We start from the raw sequence: 20,085 nt of genomic DNA on the forward strand, positions 1-20,085 counted from the left end.
TCCCTTGCAGGCCTGGTCCCTCCCAACTGCCCTCCCCTGCAGGCCTGATCGCCCACAACTGCCCTCCCTTGCAGGCCATCTTGTGGCGGCCATCTTGTGTCCACATGGGGGCAGCCATCTTGTGTGTTGGAGTGATTGTCAATTTGCATATTATTCTTTTATTAGATAGGATAGCTCTGCATCCTGCAGTTTGCCACTAAAGACAGTAACAGAGCTTCAACCCAAGTTACTCCTTCTTTCCATTGTGTTCCTTCGTCCGCTTTGATCGCTTTAGACAGCGATGTTGTACACCCGGCACGTCCTCCTGTGAGCCAGGTGTGCATGCCTCGCGGGCTGTGCTCCTGCGTGTGTGTGCAAACCAGCCCTGTCTGCGCGGCTTCAGGACTCGGGGGTCTGGGGTGAGCTTTAGCTTTTTCATCGTAAATCCCACTCCTCCAGATTCTGTGAGCCTGGTTAGAACAGGTAGGTTTTCAAGTCTCAAATCTCAGAGGAATGAGTATGGGAGGAAAGTATTTGGTTTGTTCTGTTTGTAATTCTGAGTCTCTTTCCAAGATTAAAATGTAAGTTCAAGATACTAACATTTAACCCCCCTCCCCACAGTGCTTCCCTTCTTTAAAAAAAGTCCAGCTGCCTTCTCTCAGCAAGCTGCCTTTCAAGTCTATTGATCAGAAGTTTATGGAAAAGTCCAAGAAGCAGTTAAACAAGTTTCTACAGGTAAGACCGGAAACGTTTTACCTATGAGAGGCAAGCCGGTTACTCTGGGTCACACTGTCATCAATATAAGAGCTTACTCGTTTGCTTTCTGCTCTCATAGGCTGTGCCGATCCTCAAGTGTCTTTTTTGGTAACTAAAGTGTACTGTACATGCAGAAAATGCAGGCACCTTGTGTACAGTTTTCTCCATCTTCACAAACTGAACACACCCTCAGCCCCACAAACAATATTGCCCGTCCCTCCAGCTTCCTTCCCGCCACTGCTCCTGAGCCAAAGGCGACCAGGATGCAGACTCCTAACCTTACAGAGAGTTACAGCTGGCTTTGAATTGTATACAAACGAGTCACACAGTATGCGCTCCTTGTGTCTGACTTTTTTCACTCAACATTGTGTTCATGAGATTCACTCATAGTGCTGTTTTAGTCTAGATCTTTAGTTTTCATGGTTGTATAGGTTTATTTTTTGGTGGTTTTTAATTATAGTGTACTTTATGGATTAATTTGTGTTAGTTTCAGGTATACAGCACAGTGGTTAGACAAGGATATACTTTACAAAGTGCTCCCCTGGATATTTCCAGTTCCCATCTGGCACCATACGTGGTCATTACATTATTATTGCCTATGTTCCCTATGCTGTTCTTTACATCCCTGTGACTAGTTTGTAACTCCCCGTCTGTACCTCTCCGTCTATTCACCTCTTTCACCTGGTCCCCCACTCCCATCCTTCTGTGTCTATTCCTTCTGTGGCTGATGACCATTTGCATAGTTTCCAGTTGGAAGCCACATGAGAGCTCTTGTTCTAGGGAGGGTCTTTGGGTTTACAGATTCCAACCTTCGTCTGATCAGATCCACTGTGAACATCATGGGCCAACTCCTGGGACTGAACTTACCCTCTCCCACCTCCCAGTTCCCGTCATCAGAGGCACAGTGTGCTCTCTATATTCCACCCTCCCAGGGGTACGTCATCCACGGGCAGCATTTCCCTCGGCTTATTGGTTCCTGAACTCCGTATACTTTGATACTAGGCATTTCGACCTTCTGATGGTCACACTGTTAACTTTACTATCTTAGCCAGCAGTAGCACTTGCTTGTACATAAACTTGATTTATGTTCTCCTTTCCTCTCTGCTAAAGCCAGATAGGTACATAAAGAAGTTTCAGAAATTTCCAGTTTAAGGGCCAATCAAAATCTATATATATAAAAGGCTAATATGCTAAGTGTCCCTCCCCCGTCCAACCGGTCGCTATGACATGCACTGATCACCAGGGGGCAGATGCTTAAAGCAGAAGCTGTCGAGCTGCAGTGACTTGGCAGCAGTGGTTCTTGGGTGATGCACCCTGAAACCAGAGAGGAGGGAGCCCGATTCCCTGCAGGGCCATATGATTCCACCTTCAGCCGTGGGTTATGTTGTTGCTTGGGCACTGTCGGCCCTGAATCTGGTTTATTGCACACTTGCATTTGCATTCCACACCCTTTACGACAGCAACTTTGTAGAGTGCCCTCTTGCACTCTGGGATCCCTCTGGGGATGTTGGAGAGCTGGTTTCGGCCAGATCCCCACAGGCCAGGCCGAGGGACCCCACCTGCCGGAGGGACCCCGCTCATTCTGTAGGCGCCCTTTGAGCCACGGTGCCACCCCAGGTGCGCTGGCTGGGGAGGGACCTCAGGAGGTTGGCTCCAGGGCGTGCGTGCCCATCTGGCCCAGTCCTGCCCACCGGCCACCTTCTAATTAATTTCCTTTCAATGTGCACGAATCCACGCACCAAGTCACTAGTGGTTATATATTTAGGTAAACAAGCCTTCTTGGCAGAGGGAGCAGAGGGAGACGAGACTGCTGTCTGGTGGGCACTGCCGCCGTGTGACGGCTCAGGCTCCTTTTCCAGCTGGTGTGCACAGTCTGAATGTAGCCATGAAAGGGAGGTCGATGGAATCCTTTGTATTGTGCAAACATGTAAGCGGTTCAAACACAGACGAGCGGGCATTTCAAAGGCGGTGGTTTGGGGTCTGCTAGCTGTGTGCGAAGTGAGGATCTGGGTGGCAGTGAGCCGTGCAGACCCGGTGAGCTCTGCTGTCTGCAGAGTCTCCCACCGGCAGGATGACTGGCACCCGGCCCACCTGGACAGCGTGGCTGCCATTGCGACCACTGAGAGCTGATCTGAGACACTGTATTCCAGGGGGAAGGGAAGTGGCTTGGGTTCAGAATTCTGATGACGTGAATTGCCTTCACTGCCTGGGCCGTGGCCTCCGCAGCACAGGCGTGCTCCCACAGAGCAGTAATCAATCCTTTCCTCCCCAGAATCTGCTTTCAGATGAAAGGCTGTACCAGAGCGAAGCACTTTATGCCTTCTTGAGCCCTTCTCCTGACTACCTCAAGGCTATTGACGTGCAGGGGAAAAAGTCCACGTTTTCATTATCCTCCTTTTTGGAAAGACTTCCCCGCGACTTCTTCTCCCATCAGGAGGTGAGTTGTGCCATCTGTTAGCGTGTTTAAGCAGATGTCTTACTGAAGGCAGTTCGAAGTAGCAGATGTTGGTCGAAAGCATGCTGCTAATGGGGAAAGGCAGAGGCATCCACTTCCATTATTATCACTGTCACTTTGGACACCTGCTTGTGCTCCCCGACAAGCCACTTGGAAGCATAGACACAGGAATGAAAGGATTAGTAACATGTAGGTATGTGGAGTGACTTAAGCTGGAGGGGAGGTGGGAGATCCTCACATCCCATTGGTATCTAAATGCCGGGGGAAAGGCATCTTGGGAATAAGGAATTTGGCCCGCCCAGTTCCTTATGCACAACTGAAGGCCGAGTAAACTTGGGCTCTACCACCTCCCGCTGGTTGGATGTCACATACACCTGGGCCGTGGGCAGAGAACGTACGTTTGTAGTTCCAGTGTCTGGACCTCCAGCCCTACCGAGGGAGTCCAGGCAGAGGAGTTTAGACTTGATTTTCAGGGAATGGAAAGCCCGGACTATTCTGAAGCAGTGGTATGTATGGGTGAGTAGAGGGAGACTGCAGACATTTGCCATTTTACGTTCTGGACCTCAGTTTCCCTCACATTTAGGCCACGGAAGCCCTGGTTGGGCTCTCCAGCAAACTGCACAAGACCATCTCCGAAATGGCATCCCCTTAGTTCATTGCCAAGTGCCCCTTACTGAGCTGATCAGAAGGAACTGGCGATGAAAAGGAGCGCCATGCTACCGCATTCTGAGCTGGGAGGAGGAGTCTGCAGCACAGAGTATGTCCACACCAGCGGGCTGGTCTCCGTGTAAACCCGCCTCCGTCTCAGGGTCCCTCACCTCTTCCCCTCACGGCCCTGGGTGTCACGTCTGGCTATACCTGGCTGGCTTACCTCCAGTTTATTCCCAGCCTCTTCACAGCATCTCACCTGCCTGTAGAAACAGCTACGTGACTATTTGTCAGTGTCCCCAGAGCTGCGGGCCACCCAAGTCTGGATCCACGTAGCGCTCATTGGCACTAGCCTGGTGCCTGCAACTTGCTGACATGCAGATCAGGAAATGAGACTAGCTGAAGGGACAGAATAAAAGCTTGAATCGGAGCTTTAAAAATAACTAGATTTCTTTAAAATATGCAGTTTTAAGAACAGCAAATTTAAAACCATTTAAGTTAAAAAGCCTTTTAAAACTCAAAATGCTTAGAAAACTATTCGCTGTCTACTAATTCACTCCTTATCAGTCCAGGGACAGGTTTTTCAGTCATTTTAAACCTTTACAGTTTAAGATCAGGCTCTCCCTTGGGGTTAGACACATTTCCCCTCTTCATTGAAAATGCATAGATGTCTGCATGGAGGACAGTTGAAGGGCTGTGTGAGGCTGAGATGTTAACACACAGTTTGAATTCCACTGGAAAAGGAGAACAACTCTGCCGCTTGGAGAGTGACCTGCTTCCTATGACTTCTCTGCCCCCCAGGAGGAGGCAGAGGAGGACAGTGACCTGTCAGACTATGGTGACGACGTGGATGGGAGGAAGGACTCCTTGGCCGAACCGTGCTTCATGTTGATTGGGGAGATTTTTGAACTTCGAGGAAGTAAGCCTTTTTGTTATTATTTAGTGTTATTTTCTAGTTAAGGGGTTATACATGTACACATTTAATATCCCTTTATTCCTGAATCAAACTTGTTTTTATGTTCATTCATTCATTCATTCAGCAAATACTCCTAAGGGCCAACCAGGTACTATGGCTGGACCTGAGGATGCAACCTAAGACAGGTGGCTAGTGTACTCTAGGCTCTCAGGGCCCTGACTTACCCTGCACCATGTCCCTCTGAGCACGGAAAGAGAATGCCTTGAATTTCTTTCCATGTCACTTAGCACAGTCTCACTGCTTTATCACCTAAAGGTAAGTAGAAATACTTTTCGTAGCAGAGGAACAGCCCTGTTGTTAAAGATGCGGTTTGGGTGTTGCTGAGATAGTGTTACGGCCAGGGACACAGGACAGCCTCCATCCTGCTTCACGCTCAACCACCTTCCTTTCCGTGGAGGAGTGGCTATCATTCGAGGGCTGGGGGGATTTTGTCCCCAGGGGACACTTGGCAATGTCTGGAAACCTTTTTGGTTGTCAAGACTTGGGGGTGGTGCCACAGGCAGCCAGTGGGTGGAAGCCAGGTGCTGCTGCAAAATAGGATCAAAATACTGTTTTGTTAAGACCCACCCAAGGGCCTCTCTCCTAAAGCAGTAGTCGGGTGAAAAGTCAAACTGTACTACTTGGTTTAGTCTTGAGTCCTAAACAGGACTCTGCCCCACACACCTTCCACTGCTCCCCCCCCCGCCCCCCACACACACACCTTCCACTGCCCCCAACACTCTATAATAAGACGAGTGCACTCAGTCATACTGGGGCCTCAGTACCAGCTGGCGATGTGATGGTGCCTAAAGGCCCACCCAGAAGAGGAAGCATGGGAGAGAGCAAGGGTTGTTTGCAAGGCATAGTAATGCCACCAGCCGGTCAAGTGGTGCCCCTGGATGTCCTGGGCTCTCTCCACCCAGATTAGCATCTTCCCTTGGGACAAAGGAGGTGGGCTGGGAGTGGGTCTTAGACAGGAAGTGGGGCTATGTGTCCAACCAGGTACTTAATTATATATCCCCAATGTCACCTAAAGAATTACTAGCAGATGAAAAAACTCCAAGTGGTCTTATAGACTTAGGTGTGTCTGTGTGACTTTTATTCCTCAGTGACTACTACAATGTCTGAACCATAGTAGGTGGTCAGTGAAATGCCTGCATGGGTGCACTGATGAATAGGCGAGAACATTTTAAGTGCCGGAATTAATTATTTTGGTCGTTGAACTTTTTCTTCGCCCAAGCCCAAACTTAAACAATCAGCAAATACTTGGGAGCATATTTTAGATACAGCTCTGCAGGGGACACAAAACTATATCAGATGTAGATTCTTCCTTCAGTGCATTTACAAGATAAGGGTTCCAAAAATGAAACTCACATTAAGCAACAGACACAGTTAAATTCAAAACTGCAGGCAGAGGTTTATATATAAGGATGTTCCTTTTCAGCAAAATTTCAATATTGAAAAGTTGGAATTAAGCTAAATGTCAAAGTGGAGGGTAAATTTGGGTGATGGAATATCACCCAAATATTAAAGATCCTTTCAGATGAAAAAGCTACAGCTGTTGCATACTTCAGACACTGTCAGATATTTACTGCCGTTTCCCTGGGCTCAGGGTGGTCAGAAATACTAGCCTTTCACCCAGAGTCTCCCCCTTCCTCATGAAGCCGGCTCACGAAGTGGTGAGGCCTGGTTCCCGGAGTCTTCACCTTTGCATGCAGAGATCCAGCTGGGGTGGGTCTGCCAGGGCCACAGGGCAGGAGCAGGTCCTCCATCCTGTGCCTGCTCAGATGCACATTTGGTTTTGCTGGTGACATTTCCGAGGGGGGAAAACAGAACATCATTTATAATGAGATGCGATATTTTTGCCATCAGCAAAATCCTAGTGTTGCTGCAGCTGCCTCTGTGGCTTTGAGCGAAGGAGCTCTTGGAAGGAGTCGTTGGGCTCTTTTGTTACATACCGGGGGTGGGGAACAGGAGAAGGTAGCAGAGTAAGCAGGTAGCAGTGACAGGAGGGAATTTGGAGCAAGGCCACTTTGGTTCCTGCTCTGGTTGATGTGCATAAAGGAACCAGTAATAATACAGCCTTTTGCACATGTATAAGCAGTCAGCTGACAGGCCTTTTTCTCGAGATGCACATGTCCTCAGACCCCTGGTAGGAGCCACCTCTCCTGCCCTAGAAAGGCCGGGTGAGTTACCGTCCCTGCCAGCCAGGCTCCCCAGCCTAAATGCCAGCCTCAGACGACGAGGTCTACCAGCTGGCAGCGTGCCCTGTGTGCCATCGGAAATTTAAGGTGCTTTTAAAGGCATGGTCTGACTCCAGGACTTGAATCTTACTTGAAGGATTACAACACTACTTTAACTGGTCATTTAGATCCATTAAAATGTTAGAAATGACCTTAGACTGTTCTGAAGTCTAGTACCAGGTCTCTGTGAATTGCTCACTTGTGTGTGTGTGGCTTCCCTGCACAGAGGGTTTGTGCATTTACTCCTTCAGGTTTTCTAACTGGCACAGGAGCCCTGCCCTCTCGGCGCCATTATAGTGAAGTCCGAGTGTCTCATTTGCTCATGTGTCCGTAGCTAAATGTTTCAATGAGTGGAGGTGACTATATAAATGGCAAATTGGTTTAGTTTCCAACGTACAGACCTAAAATGTCCTCACAGCATTACTTTGCCTTCTTTTTGTTTATATTTATATTCTGTACCTATAGAAATCATAAACATTTAGATTTGTAGAACCCTTCACAACACTCTTTCACACAAAATACTGATAAGACCCTCAGCGCAAAAAAAACCGCACATGTTAATAGTCCTTTCCCAGATGGGAAACTGAGGCTCAGAGGAAGTAGCTTTTGTCCAGCTGCTCCAGGCAGCAGGAGAGGACCGAATTCACGGCTCAGGACCCTGCTGTTCCCCCAAAGGCATAAAATATACAAAAGTGCATGATGCTCTGCAAACTACTGCTCAAATGGGAGCAGCCCCATCCGTTCATTAATGTTTCACAATATTTTGGACATTTGACTACACATGTTTCTCATTCAGAGAAGTGTTAGAAAATTGGGCAACAAGCCAGACAGAAATCTGTCTGCTGGTGGAAAACAGACGTTGTCAGGAGCCCAGGGACATAAGAAAGAAGTAAAGTGTTATTTCCACTTGTTAGCTCAGCTGTTGTTTGGGCATTGAAAAGCTGTAAAAACTCCTAGGTTTCATCTTACTGGTTGCTAAGCAGAAAATGCAAGCTTAGTGAGAATTTTCCTGGGCAGAAGTTTGCTAACCTAGACCCGCAACCTGCAGATACCATGGCCCTGGCTTGGTGTCAAGCCCGCGATTGAGTTCAGTGATGTGTGTGTGCTTTGTGCAGCTATGAAAATGTCATCATTGTGCTCTCCGGTGATAATACTTTTCCTCTGGCTTACATTTTAGTGTTTAAATGGGTGAGAAGAACATTAATTGCTCTCGTTCAGGTCACTTTTGGAAGAACCATCAACAAGTGAGTTGCACGAAATTAATATTTGAATTCATGCCTACTCTTTGCCTTAATAGTCAAATTAGCTGTGGTATAGCAGCCAGTCATCTTTCTCACTGAAGGTATCTTATTTTCTCTTCTTGTTTCTGATACGATTCTGAGATTGGCTAGGAAGGCAGATTGCTGAAGACACTCTCCCCCAGAGTGCCCGGTGAGCTCGATGGCGAGGGCTTGGGCTAGCTCCGCATTCCGGCCCACGAGGTCAGGAGAGTCTGTCAAGTTCTCTTCTGATCGTGATGACCAGTTTGAGTGTCTTGGGCACAGGTTTTTGTGTCACCTGATGGGAGGCAGGTTAAGGCTTAGACTCTAAACCAAAATGAAAGTAGGCTGAGCCTCACACACGGCCGCTATGTACTTGGAGGGAAATGCAAACCATTCATTTTTTTAGAGTCAGGTAACATTAAGAGGGTAATTCCTCTTGTTAATATCTGAGCATCCATCAGGGTTGTGTGTGTGTGCATCATATAACACTATTATAAGCCATGTGAATATTTTAATATTTCATTATCTATACTGGTATACATAAAAGTTTAACTCCATATCTAGTATTCTTCAGGAGACAAACATTATGGCTTTCTTGCACAATAAAAATGTGAGTCAACTGCTAAAAATAAGGGGAAAACCACATTTTTGTACAGCAACTATTTTAAGATGAAAATTAGATTTTTCAAATTGAAAGACCAGTTTTGTCGTCAGACATGTACAAGGTTAATGTGATAGTTTTATCATATAAATCTTAACATATTTTTATGGGAAACATAAAAAACGTGTGATCTTCTTATTCATTTGCAAATATATTTTCCTTGGTCATAAACAAAAGTTTACTTCTATTTATTTCTTTTTTTTATTATATATTTTATTGATTTTTTACAGAGAGGAAGAAATCCCAACCAAGGTACATGTGCCCGCAACCAAGGTACATGCCCTTGACCGGAATCGAACCTGGGACCCTTGAGTCCGCAGGCCGACGCTCTATCCACTGAGCCAAACCGGTTTCGGCTACTTCTATTTATTTCTAAGATTTTTTAAAAACTGGTGTTGGTGATTTCTTTAGTTCATATCATAGGCTTTTGTTTTAATCAGAAAAAATGGCCTGTTTAAGTTTTGGTCTGAGTCAAAATTTAATTCTAGTATTGATAGGCGTTGGATAAAGAAATTTCCAAAATGGACCTGTTGTCCTCAGTACTCAGACCTGCCAATATATTTTTGTTTTCAGTTTCAGCAAGTCATTCACACTTGTCTTGCTCCCCTGTAGACTGTGGCTCTGGAATGTCAGGGCTGAGGAGAGGCACCTGCAGGGTGTCAGGCTCTTCCTCCCAATGGTGTGTATCAGGTGGAGGAATATGGAGCCCTGCCCGCTTGCCTTTGCTGTTTTGCCTTTAGCTGACGATGACTCATAGAAATCAGCAGCAGCACTTGCCAGGCACAACTCTCATTCCACAGACCAGGATTGCTTCAAAAGCTTCCTGTGGTTTTGGCTGATAGAAAGTCAGACCTAACTGACCGAAAAGACTAGGCGATGGCCTTTGGTGAGAGTCACTACCCAATTTTAAGTTGCAAATTGAAATGTTCTTATTCATTTCTTCTTGGAGCACCTGTGAGTAACCCAAAGGAAGGTGACAGGAAACAAGACGTCTGCCTTGTTATGTAGATTCTTCTGAGGCTGGCAGGGGCGGCAGGCTCTCTTAAACCACAAGCCCGATAGGTTACTGCACTTACTTTATTTGGTCTAGATATGCACTGCATTTACCTTCTCAGCAGTGCAGGGAAGTGTCTTCGGAGAGGTGCAGTTACAAACAAAGAACAGTGTGACTCCCAGTGGAGGGGAGACTTCAGTAGTGACCGGTTACTGTGTGCAGTCTGAAAACCTTACATTGTCCCTTTAAAAATCTGGGTACGTAGCTGTTACATGTAGGGCAATCTGTCTTTAAGTAGGGATAAATTACTCTAAAAAAATGAATCCTAGATAGTTTTCCCTTCAAGTCAAGTGTCTTGTTTAAATAAACTTCTTGTTTAAAATAAACAAACAAACAAATAAATAAATATAAAAATCTGGTTGGTAAGTCCAATTTTTAAATTTATTACTCATGAATTGAGTTTGAAATTTCAGGTCTTTCTGGCACTAAATTCTAAAATGATTCTTCCCCCTTTTCAACAAAGAGACTTCCCGCTCCCAATGAACAGCCACTCTTGGGCTCTCTGAACTGCGGTTACTTGCCTCCTGACAGCAGCCCAGTAATTGGTTAGACTTTGACTAATAACTGATGAAACCAGGGTTGTGTAGGAGACCTGGTTGCAGATAAAAGCCATTTACGTATTACCGTGCCCGATTTTCATTCCCAGGGAAGTTGGAAATGGCTGGAGAGAGGGAATCTCTCGGTCCTCCCCCTGTGGTGAGGGAGGTGCCATGTTTTCTCCTGCCTCGTGAGCACGTGCCTTGAGTCCCTGGGTCAGGACTCTGCCCGGCGTGATCTGCCACAGCAACGCCAAGACACGGGAAATGTGCTTCTCCCCCGCACCTCAGGACTCAGGGATGTTTCAGACACTTAATGCCTTTCAGTGGCCTGTTTCCAGCCGACAGCACTTCACGGAGACATTAGTAGATTAAGTTCTGACCACGGTGAGAATGGTTGCAAGCTTCAGACAAACCAGTCTCCTCCCAGTGAAAGACACAGAAGTCAGCACCAAAGGAAATGCTCCAGGAATAAATGGTCATTCAGGGTTACCAAAATAACAACTAACTCTCAGAGCCAGAGCTTAAAAAGCGAGTTCCTAGTTTATTCATCAAACAGTTAGACCAGGCTGTGTCTTAACCTACTCATTGATAATTGATAAATGCCTTTTGAGAACAGAGTATGAAAAAATTTAAAAACCTCATCCAAGAAATATATTTCTCTTAAAAGACAAATTCGGGACACAGTGAACTGGATTTTCAGCGAGCAGATGCTGGTTTACTACATCACCGTTTTCCGGGATGCTTTTTGGCCAAATGGGAAACTGGCACCACCGACCAAAATCAGAAGCAAAGAGCAAAGCCAGGAAACGAAGCAGAGAGCCCAGCAGAAGCTGCTAGAAAACATTCCAGGTGAGGCGGCTTTTCACCTGCGGGCACAGAGAGGGAGGGAGGTTAGCCTAATGAGGGTTCGCTCAGATCTGTCGGGAAACACTATTTGCAATGAAAAATGATCACACTTTTTAAATCATGTCTTGCCCCTTGCTAAGACATTGTACCGAGAATCTTAATAAGAACTGTACTGGTTATATAATTCTTTTAACTAGAAGAATGTTTTTGAACAGATATGTTGCTTTAAAAATTCTAATAAAGTACACTGTTTTGAATGCTTAATTTTTAATTTGGTAGCACTGTATTGAAATTATAGTTTGTATAAATATCTTACATTGAAAAATTCTAAATCTTATTTTCTCTTTAAACATTTGAAAAAACTGATCATTCATGTTCCTTAGGCCATGGCGTATTTATTTATTTATTTACTTATTTATTTATAATCCTCACCAAGGACATGTTTATTGATTTTTAGAGAGAGGAAAGGAGAGGAAGAGAGAGAGAAACATCAATGTGAGAGAGACGCATTGATTGGTTGCCTCCCGCATGTATCCCAACATTTGAAAAGAACTAATCATTCATTCATGTTCCTCAGGCCATAGGCTTCTTCCTTTCCCTCCCCTCCCCTCCCCTCCCCTCCCCTCCCCTCCCCTCCCCTCCCCTCCCCTCCCCTCCCCTCCTCCCCTCCCCTTTCTTCTCTTCTCTTTCCCTCCCTCCCTCCCTCCCTCCCTCCCCTTATTTATTTATAATAAGGGATATATTTATTGATTTTAGAGAGGGAAAAAAAAAGAGGGAAAGGGGGACAGGAGAGGAAAAGGGGGGGTTGTAGAGGGAGACATCAATCAGTTGCCTCTCATACACGCCCCGACCAGGGATTGAACCTGAAACCTAGGTACATGCTCTGACTGGGAATGGTACCGGCACCCTTTTGGTGTACAGCAAGCATGTCAAACTCTAAGGCTAACATGGGCCAAATAAATGAGGCATGCGGCCCGCGGGCCGTGAGTTTGACGTACTTGGTGTACAGGATGACACTCCAACCAACTGAGCCACACTGGCCAAGGCAGTGCCTCCATTTGTTGTGTACATATCATGTGATATCTCCTTCGATGAATAGCTATGCATTGTGCACTTGATCAATAACAGCGTAGCATCTAAACTTAATTTTTCAGATATGCTTCAGAACCTTGTTGGACAGCAAAATGCCCGTCATGGTATAATAAAAATATTCAATGCGCTGCAAGAAACAAGAGCCAATAAGCACCTGTTATATGTGAGTAATGTAAAGCCCACCACAGGGCTGTTTCTTTAATTTTACACTCTGTTCACACATAAAATCTCTGTATTCTTCATCATTCATGTTCCTTGTAGCTCTGACCCATGTTCTCCGCTTCCCTTTGTGTGTCTGCCTGTTAAACGTGGTGGCAAGAAGAGAGGAAAACATGCCCCGGTGGGTGCACTGTTCTCATTCTCACACTGTCTGCTTCGTGGCCTGTGGTATCTGGGCCGTGCTGCTTGGTTTTCTTTTTTTTTTTTTTTTTAATATATTTTATTGATTTTTTACAGAGAGGAAGAGAGAGGGATAGAGAGTTAGAAACATCGATGAGAGAGAAACATCGATCAGCTGCCTCCTGCACACCCCCTACCGGGGATGTGCCCGCAACCAAGGTACGTGCCCGCAACCAAGGTACATGCCCTCAACCGGAATCGAACCTGGGACCCTTGAGTCCGCAGGCCGATGCTCTATCCACTGAGCCAAACCGGTTTCGGCTGCTTGGTTTTCTTATGTCAACAAGCAAACGGTGTCCCAGGCCGCCGTCTGATCACAGGTGGCATAGTAAACATTGCTGATGGTGTGGTGTTGATTAACAGACCACGAAATAACTGTGGATTCCCTCTCCTTGAGAGTAACTTGTTCACTGAGAATAATCCAGGCCTAAACTAGACTTTTTTCCTAACTGTAGAGATATCTGAGTAAACCCTTAGAGAGAAAACACCGTTTCCTCCTCTTTTCTCCTCCTCCTTTCTTGGTTAGGTGCTGATGGAATTGCTGCTGATTGAACTGTGTCCTGAGCTGAGAGCTCACGGGGACCCACTGAGAGCTGGCCAGGTTTGAGTCTGCACGAATAAACCACCAAGAAATGTCTGTGATAATAGACATGAACCATTTCCTCTTTTCCACAGAGGGCTTCACTGAGAACAATACTGATTTTTATTTTAGTGACCTCCCTCCAGTTTCATGTGAACTAAGCAGATTGATGCTGTAGCAGGCATCAGAAAAACCACTTCTGTTAATTATTGGGATTATTTTAATAAGAATATAAATACTTTAAAGTTTAAATATAAGTGTTAATGTGATAAGAACCTAGGAAATATTATAAATATTTATGAAAAGTTGTTTTAAAATGAAGAACTGTGAATACTGTACAGTTAATTTCCTCACTGAGGATTTTGAACATTCCTATATTCATGTGTATTGAAGAACATTGTTGTACTATCCTTTATGTAAAGTTCTTGTGAAAATTTGTCTTTATTTTTACCAAAGATTTCCCATAGTTTGAAGCATTTGAAGCAATAAAATTTAAAAACAAAGCATAGAGCTCTGTGATGTTTTGAGACAACCTCTCAAAAAAAGAGGTTGCAACACTTCCGGCACCCTTTTTGTAGAAAACCCTGTGCATGTAAGTACTTCTGCAAGGAAAAATAAAGTTTGCTGCCTTTTATCCAGACAAGAAAGAATATATAACAAATATGATTGATGCGAATGAGAAGAGCCTAATTAGTGCTTGAAATGATGCATTAAGGAGGTGGGATGTGAGCTGATCTGAAGAAGGGCAGGGATGAGATAGGGAAGCAGGAAGAGGAGGGAAGGAAGATACCTGATTTTTAAAATAAAGCAACATTAGTTTAGAATGTTTACAAAGAAGATATTAAGGTATCTTAAGACATCATTGCCCATGTTTTTGTTTGTTTCACAGATGTATACCACTACAGTTCTGTTTTTCAGTCAGTTTTTGCCTTCATTAATGTCACTGATATAAAGAAAGCCTCTTGCTCATTTAATTTTTAACCATATTTAGTTATAGTTCTGTATTGATGATTTCATTGGGATTTTTGCACATTTCATATTCCTTTGAAATACATCTAGGTTTCTTAAAATGTAGAAAATGAAATACAAAGAAAACTTCTTGCTTTAATTGATTGTCTTACAGGAATAGAGCAGTTTTTCACTCATTAAATTAAGATATTTAAGATAAGGAGGGGTAAGAGTCTAAGCAGTTTCTTAAACCCACTATTTTTAAAGTTTATCATAAATCTGCCAAGTTAATTATTTATAAGAATCTCTTTTGAGAATATAAAATGTCCCAGAAGATTCGGTGCAGTCTTAGCTTTAGTAACTTCAGAAGCTCAAGTGCTACACAAATTAAAATAAACACATTATTTGAAAGTTCCTTTAAATTTCTTACACATTTTTGTGAGTTTTAAATTGAAACATTTAAATAACAAGTTAAAATGACAAATTTATTCAAAATTCATATGAAATTTTACAAGTGGTAGCATTTATACTTCTGAAGTTATTAAAACTAAGGCTGCACTAAGTCTTTGGGACACTGTTTGAAGATAGTTGCTTTATGGAATGGTTCTCAGTATTTGATGTGGTTGGTGTAGGCCAGTCTAGAGGCTAAGGGCTGGATTTCTGAGGACTAATCCAGCAATCTGAGCTTGTAGCTGCATTTCAAATTGCAAAATTATGAAATACAAATTCAAGAAAGAAAGTAACATGCAATCAGGAAAAAAACCAAGATAATGTAACTTGAGATGCAGAAAATAACTAGATGTTACTGTTATAAAAATACATACATTTGAAGGTATTAGGACGCATGGTCTTTGTTGAAATGCATTGTGGTCTAAATTCTTTGGTGAATAAGTAAAGAGTGAAGTTCATCTGCCAATGCAGGATCCAGACGACAAGCCTTAAAATAAAAGACAGAGTCACTTATTTAAATACATTTTGAATTATTGGGTCTTCCTTCCTTCTCAACAATTTTTGGTTTCTTTTTAAGAATAGTAAAATACAATTATTTTCAAGGGAGGGCTTTTAAAAATATTTTTTTATTGATTTCAGAGAAGAAGAAGAGAGGGAGAGAGAGATAGAAACATCAATGATGAGAGAGAATCATTGATTGGCTGCCTCCTGCATGCTCCTTACTGGGGATCGAGCCTGCAACCCAGGCATGTGCCCTTGACTGGAATCGAACCCGGGATCCTTCAGTCTGCAGGCCAATGCTCTATCCACTGAGCCAAACCAGCTAGGGCTCAAGGGAGTTTCTTAATTAAGATACACATCTGTTCTGATTTCTTAATTAGGGAAGTTCAAAGTAGCATATGTAAAAAAGAAAAATCATACTAAAAATATCCATGCTCTTATCATCTGAAAAAGAGAAAATTTTCTATGTCAAGAATAAAGGGAATTTATGCACTGATAATAATAGCATTTCTATGATATGAATTCTTACACTTAAGTAATATGGAAAACATGAACATTTAACCTCAAAATTGTTATCTCATTATATGAATAGCAGCATCCTATCTAATAAAGAGGGGATATGCTAATTGACCCTTATGCCGTTGCAAAGATGGTGGCGCCCACAGCCAATGAGGGAATATGCTAATTGACTGCCTCACCCTCAAAGATGGCAGCACCCACAGCCAATAAGGAGAGAATATGCTAATTGACATCCCCGCCCTCAAAGATGGCAGTGACCACAGCCAATAAGGAGGGAATATGCTACTTGACTTCCCCGCCCTCAAAGATGGTGGCGCCCACAGCCACAAGATGGCAGCGCCTAGTCCCCTCAGCCCGGCCGGGGTGGCAGGCACGCAGCAAGGCTGCCTCCGGAGTCCCCCAGTCCCCTCAGCCCCCCAGCTGCCCAGAGCCAGCCCGAGGCACAGGCAAGCCTCGGATGGCGGCCGCCCAGCCACCCAGGGCCACCTGAGGCTCAGGTAACCAGGGCCGGCCAAGGCTTGCGCTGCCGGCAGTGGCAGCAGCAGAGGTGTGATGGGGCGTCATCTTCCCCTGATAGCCAGGCCGCCTCCTGCCCCTGAGGGCTCCCGGACTGTGAGAGGGGGCAGGCCGGGCTGAGGGACCCGCCCCCCTCCAGTGCATGAATTTTCATGCACCAGACCTCTAGTCTATAACAATCTTATTTTAAATTATATAGTTTATTATGACTAAAGTAAATACTGATACGTAATAGTGCACAATTTCATAGAATGTGAGGAACTGGGATGCAGTGTCAGAGGTGATCTCATCCTGACCTCACTCCATGCAGACACCGTCCCTTCAGGACCCATGACAGCTGGTCACTAGATACTTGCTTGGTTGCTTCTAGTGGCAAGAAGCCACCACCTTATAGGAAAAACTGTTACTATTTCCTGAACAGCTGCATGAGAAGAGTCTTCTTTATATTAAGCTAAAGTTTCCCTCCCTGTGCTGCAGAGTCGTTGAAGGCCCAGGAGAACGTACAGTGCTGGTTTCATAGAAACCCTGAGGTGAAGGAGGTGGCAGGCACCCAGCCTGACGCAGCTGCACCGAGACCGGCCTGGGTCTCCTGACTGTAGCCCACTGTCCCTGCACCATCCGTGGCCTTAGCTTTTCCCACAGTGCACTTCAGTGGCTAGAACTCTGTCCCCCCCCCCCCCCCCCACTGTTCCTTTTCTACAGGACAGCCTGTCAGTCGGGAGGACCACGCTGAGGACCCCTCGTGTCCTTTTCTCTGAATGAAACACTCAGTCTCTCTGGTCATGCTTCATATGACAGGATTCCCGACCCTCTCTGGCTTGCTACACCTGCACTTTCTCCATTTTAAAGTATCTCCCATAAAATACAATGGCCACAATTGAGTAACAGGGACATTATCTCCCACCACGTGGAAAATTGTTCGAGGATCACAAGCTATTCGGACCCAGAGTTGTCTCATCTTATGTTTATTTAGAAAAGATACATGTAATCTGAAATTGACTTGGTTTGGAAATTGGTATAATACATCGAACATTCAGATTTCTGAAAAGTAAAGACAGTTATTCATTCATACTATCAGAATGATGTAGTGATAAATATCTCAAAGGTTGGTTGTATTTGTGTATTGTATTTCTACATAATTCAGGGTTCCCAAATGTGCCTGCCGGGTTCCCCAAACACTGGCATCCCGAGGTGCTTCAATATATACAGTGCCCCACTCCCGGGGACTGAGATTGAGCTGCTCTGAAATGAGGCCTGGGCTTTGGAATTTTTGAAAGATCCCAGTGATTTCAAAACACAGATAAGTTAACATCCATCAGTTGCCTCCTGTATGCACCCCAATTGGGGCTTGAACCCACAACCTAGGAATGTGTCTTGACCGGGAATCAAACGCAAAACCTTTTGGTGTACAGGATGATGCTCAAACCAAATGAGCCTCACCAGCCAGGGCTGTCTTTTATTAAAAAAATATATAGTTACTCTTTATTACCATCCCCCTCACCCACCCCTCCCCTCTTTTAACAGTTGTTGGATTTTTAGATATGAAATCTGTTGGAATTTGACTAAATCACTTGAATTAAAACATGAAAAGGCTTATTTTAACTGGTTACCGCAAACTCATGAATATTCCTCCTCACCTCAGTGTGGAAACTTTAAAAAACTACATTTCATTAAGGTACTAGAACGAGGATACAGGCTCACACTTTTTTCTGGGTTAAAGAAGGCATGAGTATTCTGGCTTTAAGCTCATAGTGCTGGCCTGAAGATAGCATCAGAGTGAGAGAGAATAATACAGGACTTCTAATCATGCTAACAAGAATCTGACAGGATCATCTAACAAGCATGTCAAACTCTCGGCTGGCGGGCCACATACCTCATTTACTTAAATAAGGCATGCGGCCCACCAGCCTCGAGTTTGACATGCTTGGCTGCATGTCTGACAGCCTCTCCGTAGACAGAGGTTATCTCTACAATAACTAAGGAGGAAAGAACACTCATCCATAAAAGCGGCCTCGGCGTCATTTATGCTTGTTCTCAGGCTCACTTACTTTAGAATAATATTGTTTGGCGGTTGCTTCATCCTTTATGGTCCCCAAGCCAAGCTGCAGGCACCGGGCGTGGTAGAAGGCGGCCATGGCCATGCCTCTGCTGATGAACTCCGGGAGACAGTCCGTGACCTGGGCTATCGTCGAGATGTCGTGCACCTCATCGTAGTCGGCAATCCTGTAGGACGTAAATTGTGAAATGAAAAGGACGTCAGTTATGGTTTACATTTTCACAAGCAGCATGTCCACAAATTGTCCTTGTGTCTAAAATGATTTCCCCATTTCTACCTGTTTGACAAAGTTGTGCAGTGAAAGGGAAACATAGCATAGTTAATACCGGGAAGAGTGGTTGCTTTACAGCTTCCCTGTGATTATTCTCATCGGGCTTAATAACCTAGAAAATGACTAGAACAGAAAAGAAAGGTTGTTTCCTTATAATATTAGTAATTTAAACTTAACATCAATGTAGATTTCAACAATGGGGGGAAAAAGTATTTCCTATTTCTTTGGATCATGTATTTAAACATGGACCTTAAATTTGGACTTTACTCACATAAGATCAGAAAACACATTAAAAAAAACAAAACTTGCACATCTATCTTTGGTTAAAAATGGTAAATAAAAAGAATTCATTCTGGCCCTAGCTGGTTTGGCTCCGTGGATAGAGTGTTGGCCTGCGGACTGAAGGGTCCCAGGTTCGATTCCGGTGAAGTGTGCATACATTGGTTGCAGACTTGATCCCCGGTCCTGGGGCGGGGGGTGGGGGTGGGGTGCGGAAGGCAACCAATCAATGTGTCTCTCACGTGGCTGTTTCTGTCTCCCTTCCACTCTCCCTAAAAATCAATGGAAAAATATCCTTGGGTGAGGATTAACAACAAAAAAAATAGAGCCCTAGCCAGTTTGGCTCAGTGGATAAAACGCCGACCTGTGGACTGAAGGGTTCTGGGTTCAATTTTGGTCAAGGACACATGCTCAAGTTGCAGGTTCAATCCCCCAGTAGGGGGCATGCAGCAGGCAGCTGATCAATGATTATCTCTTATTATTGATGTTTCTATCTCTCCCTCTGTGAAATCAATAAAAATATATTTTAAAAATATAAGCAAGGGGACCGCCTGCTTGCGCTGCTATAAAATAAATAAAAGAGAGAATTCATTCTGCGTAACTCAGACACAGATATGGGCAATTGTGTGAAAATGAGATTTAATCACGTTAACCCTAATGGTATGGAGAATAGGAATGTGGACAATAATGTGAAGTTTCAAAGATTTGAAGAACTTCGTAAAATCTTTGTTTTAATCAAAGGGCACTGGGGATTTGGGACACTGGTGATCACACCTTTATGTGACCTGCTGTCTGGAAGCCAAGATGTTGGGAGGAGAGGGTGGAAGCAGCAGATTCATCCCCCACTGTCGTGGCTGCCTCCCGGGGGGCTGGGAGGGAAGGAGCCGTGGGCTCCATAGGCGGCATTATTGGAGGGAAATGCATCGACATGGGCCTGGGGCCACTCGGGCGGACAGCCACAGCTGTTTTTCCTGGCGTGTTGCTTTTGTACATGATGGGTCAGTAAGTGTAGGAAAATACATGGGCTCACAGAAAAGCAAGTTCCATGTTTTATGGAAATTTCCAAATATTTTATC

At 44.6% G+C, this 20,085-nt stretch overlaps 2 protein-coding genes across 6 annotated transcripts in view; one reads left to right on the forward strand and one right to left on the reverse strand.

Moving 5' to 3' along the window:
* The window catches only part of SNX25 (sorting nexin 25), a 95,099-nt gene extending 79,825 nt beyond the window's left edge, over window positions 1-15,274 (forward strand). Inside the window, exons 13-19 of one of the 2 annotated variants that reach the window (XM_079779396.1) lie at window positions 601-714; window positions 3,008-3,172; window positions 4,640-4,757; window positions 8,214-8,280; window positions 11,220-11,401; window positions 12,553-12,653; window positions 13,416-15,274. In XM_079779396.1, coding sequence (XP_079635522.1) covers window positions 601-714; window positions 3,008-3,172; window positions 4,640-4,757; window positions 8,214-8,280; window positions 11,220-11,401; window positions 12,553-12,653; window positions 13,416-13,496 — 828 coding nt within the window. In that variant the 3' untranslated portion in view covers window positions 13,497-15,274. Of the gene's footprint in view, window positions 1-600; window positions 715-3,007; window positions 3,173-4,639; window positions 4,758-8,213; window positions 8,281-11,219; window positions 11,402-12,552; window positions 12,654-13,415 lie in introns of those variants that run through there. The other variant, XM_079779397.1, reaches the window with a different exon arrangement.
* The window catches only part of LRP2BP (LRP2 binding protein), a 32,106-nt gene continuing 16,786 nt past the window's right edge, over window positions 4,766-20,085 (reverse strand). For 3 of the 4 annotated variants that reach the window (XM_079779408.1, XM_079779407.1, XM_079779409.1), the window contains exons 8-10: window positions 18,452-18,626; window positions 15,242-15,354; window positions 11,286-11,418 (exon numbers count right to left, since the gene is read on the reverse strand). In XM_079779408.1, coding sequence (XP_079635534.1) covers window positions 15,289-15,354; window positions 18,452-18,626 — 241 coding nt within the window. In that variant the 3' untranslated portion in view covers window positions 11,286-11,418; window positions 15,242-15,288. Of the gene's footprint in view, window positions 6,598-11,285; window positions 11,419-15,241; window positions 15,355-18,451; window positions 18,627-20,085 lie in introns of those variants that run through there. The other variant, XM_079779410.1, reaches the window with a different exon arrangement.

This window comes from Cnephaeus nilssonii, assembly GCF_951640355.1.
Source record: "Cnephaeus nilssonii genome assembly, chromosome: 8".
NCBI lineage: Eukaryota > Metazoa > Chordata > Mammalia > Chiroptera > Vespertilionidae > Cnephaeus > Cnephaeus nilssonii.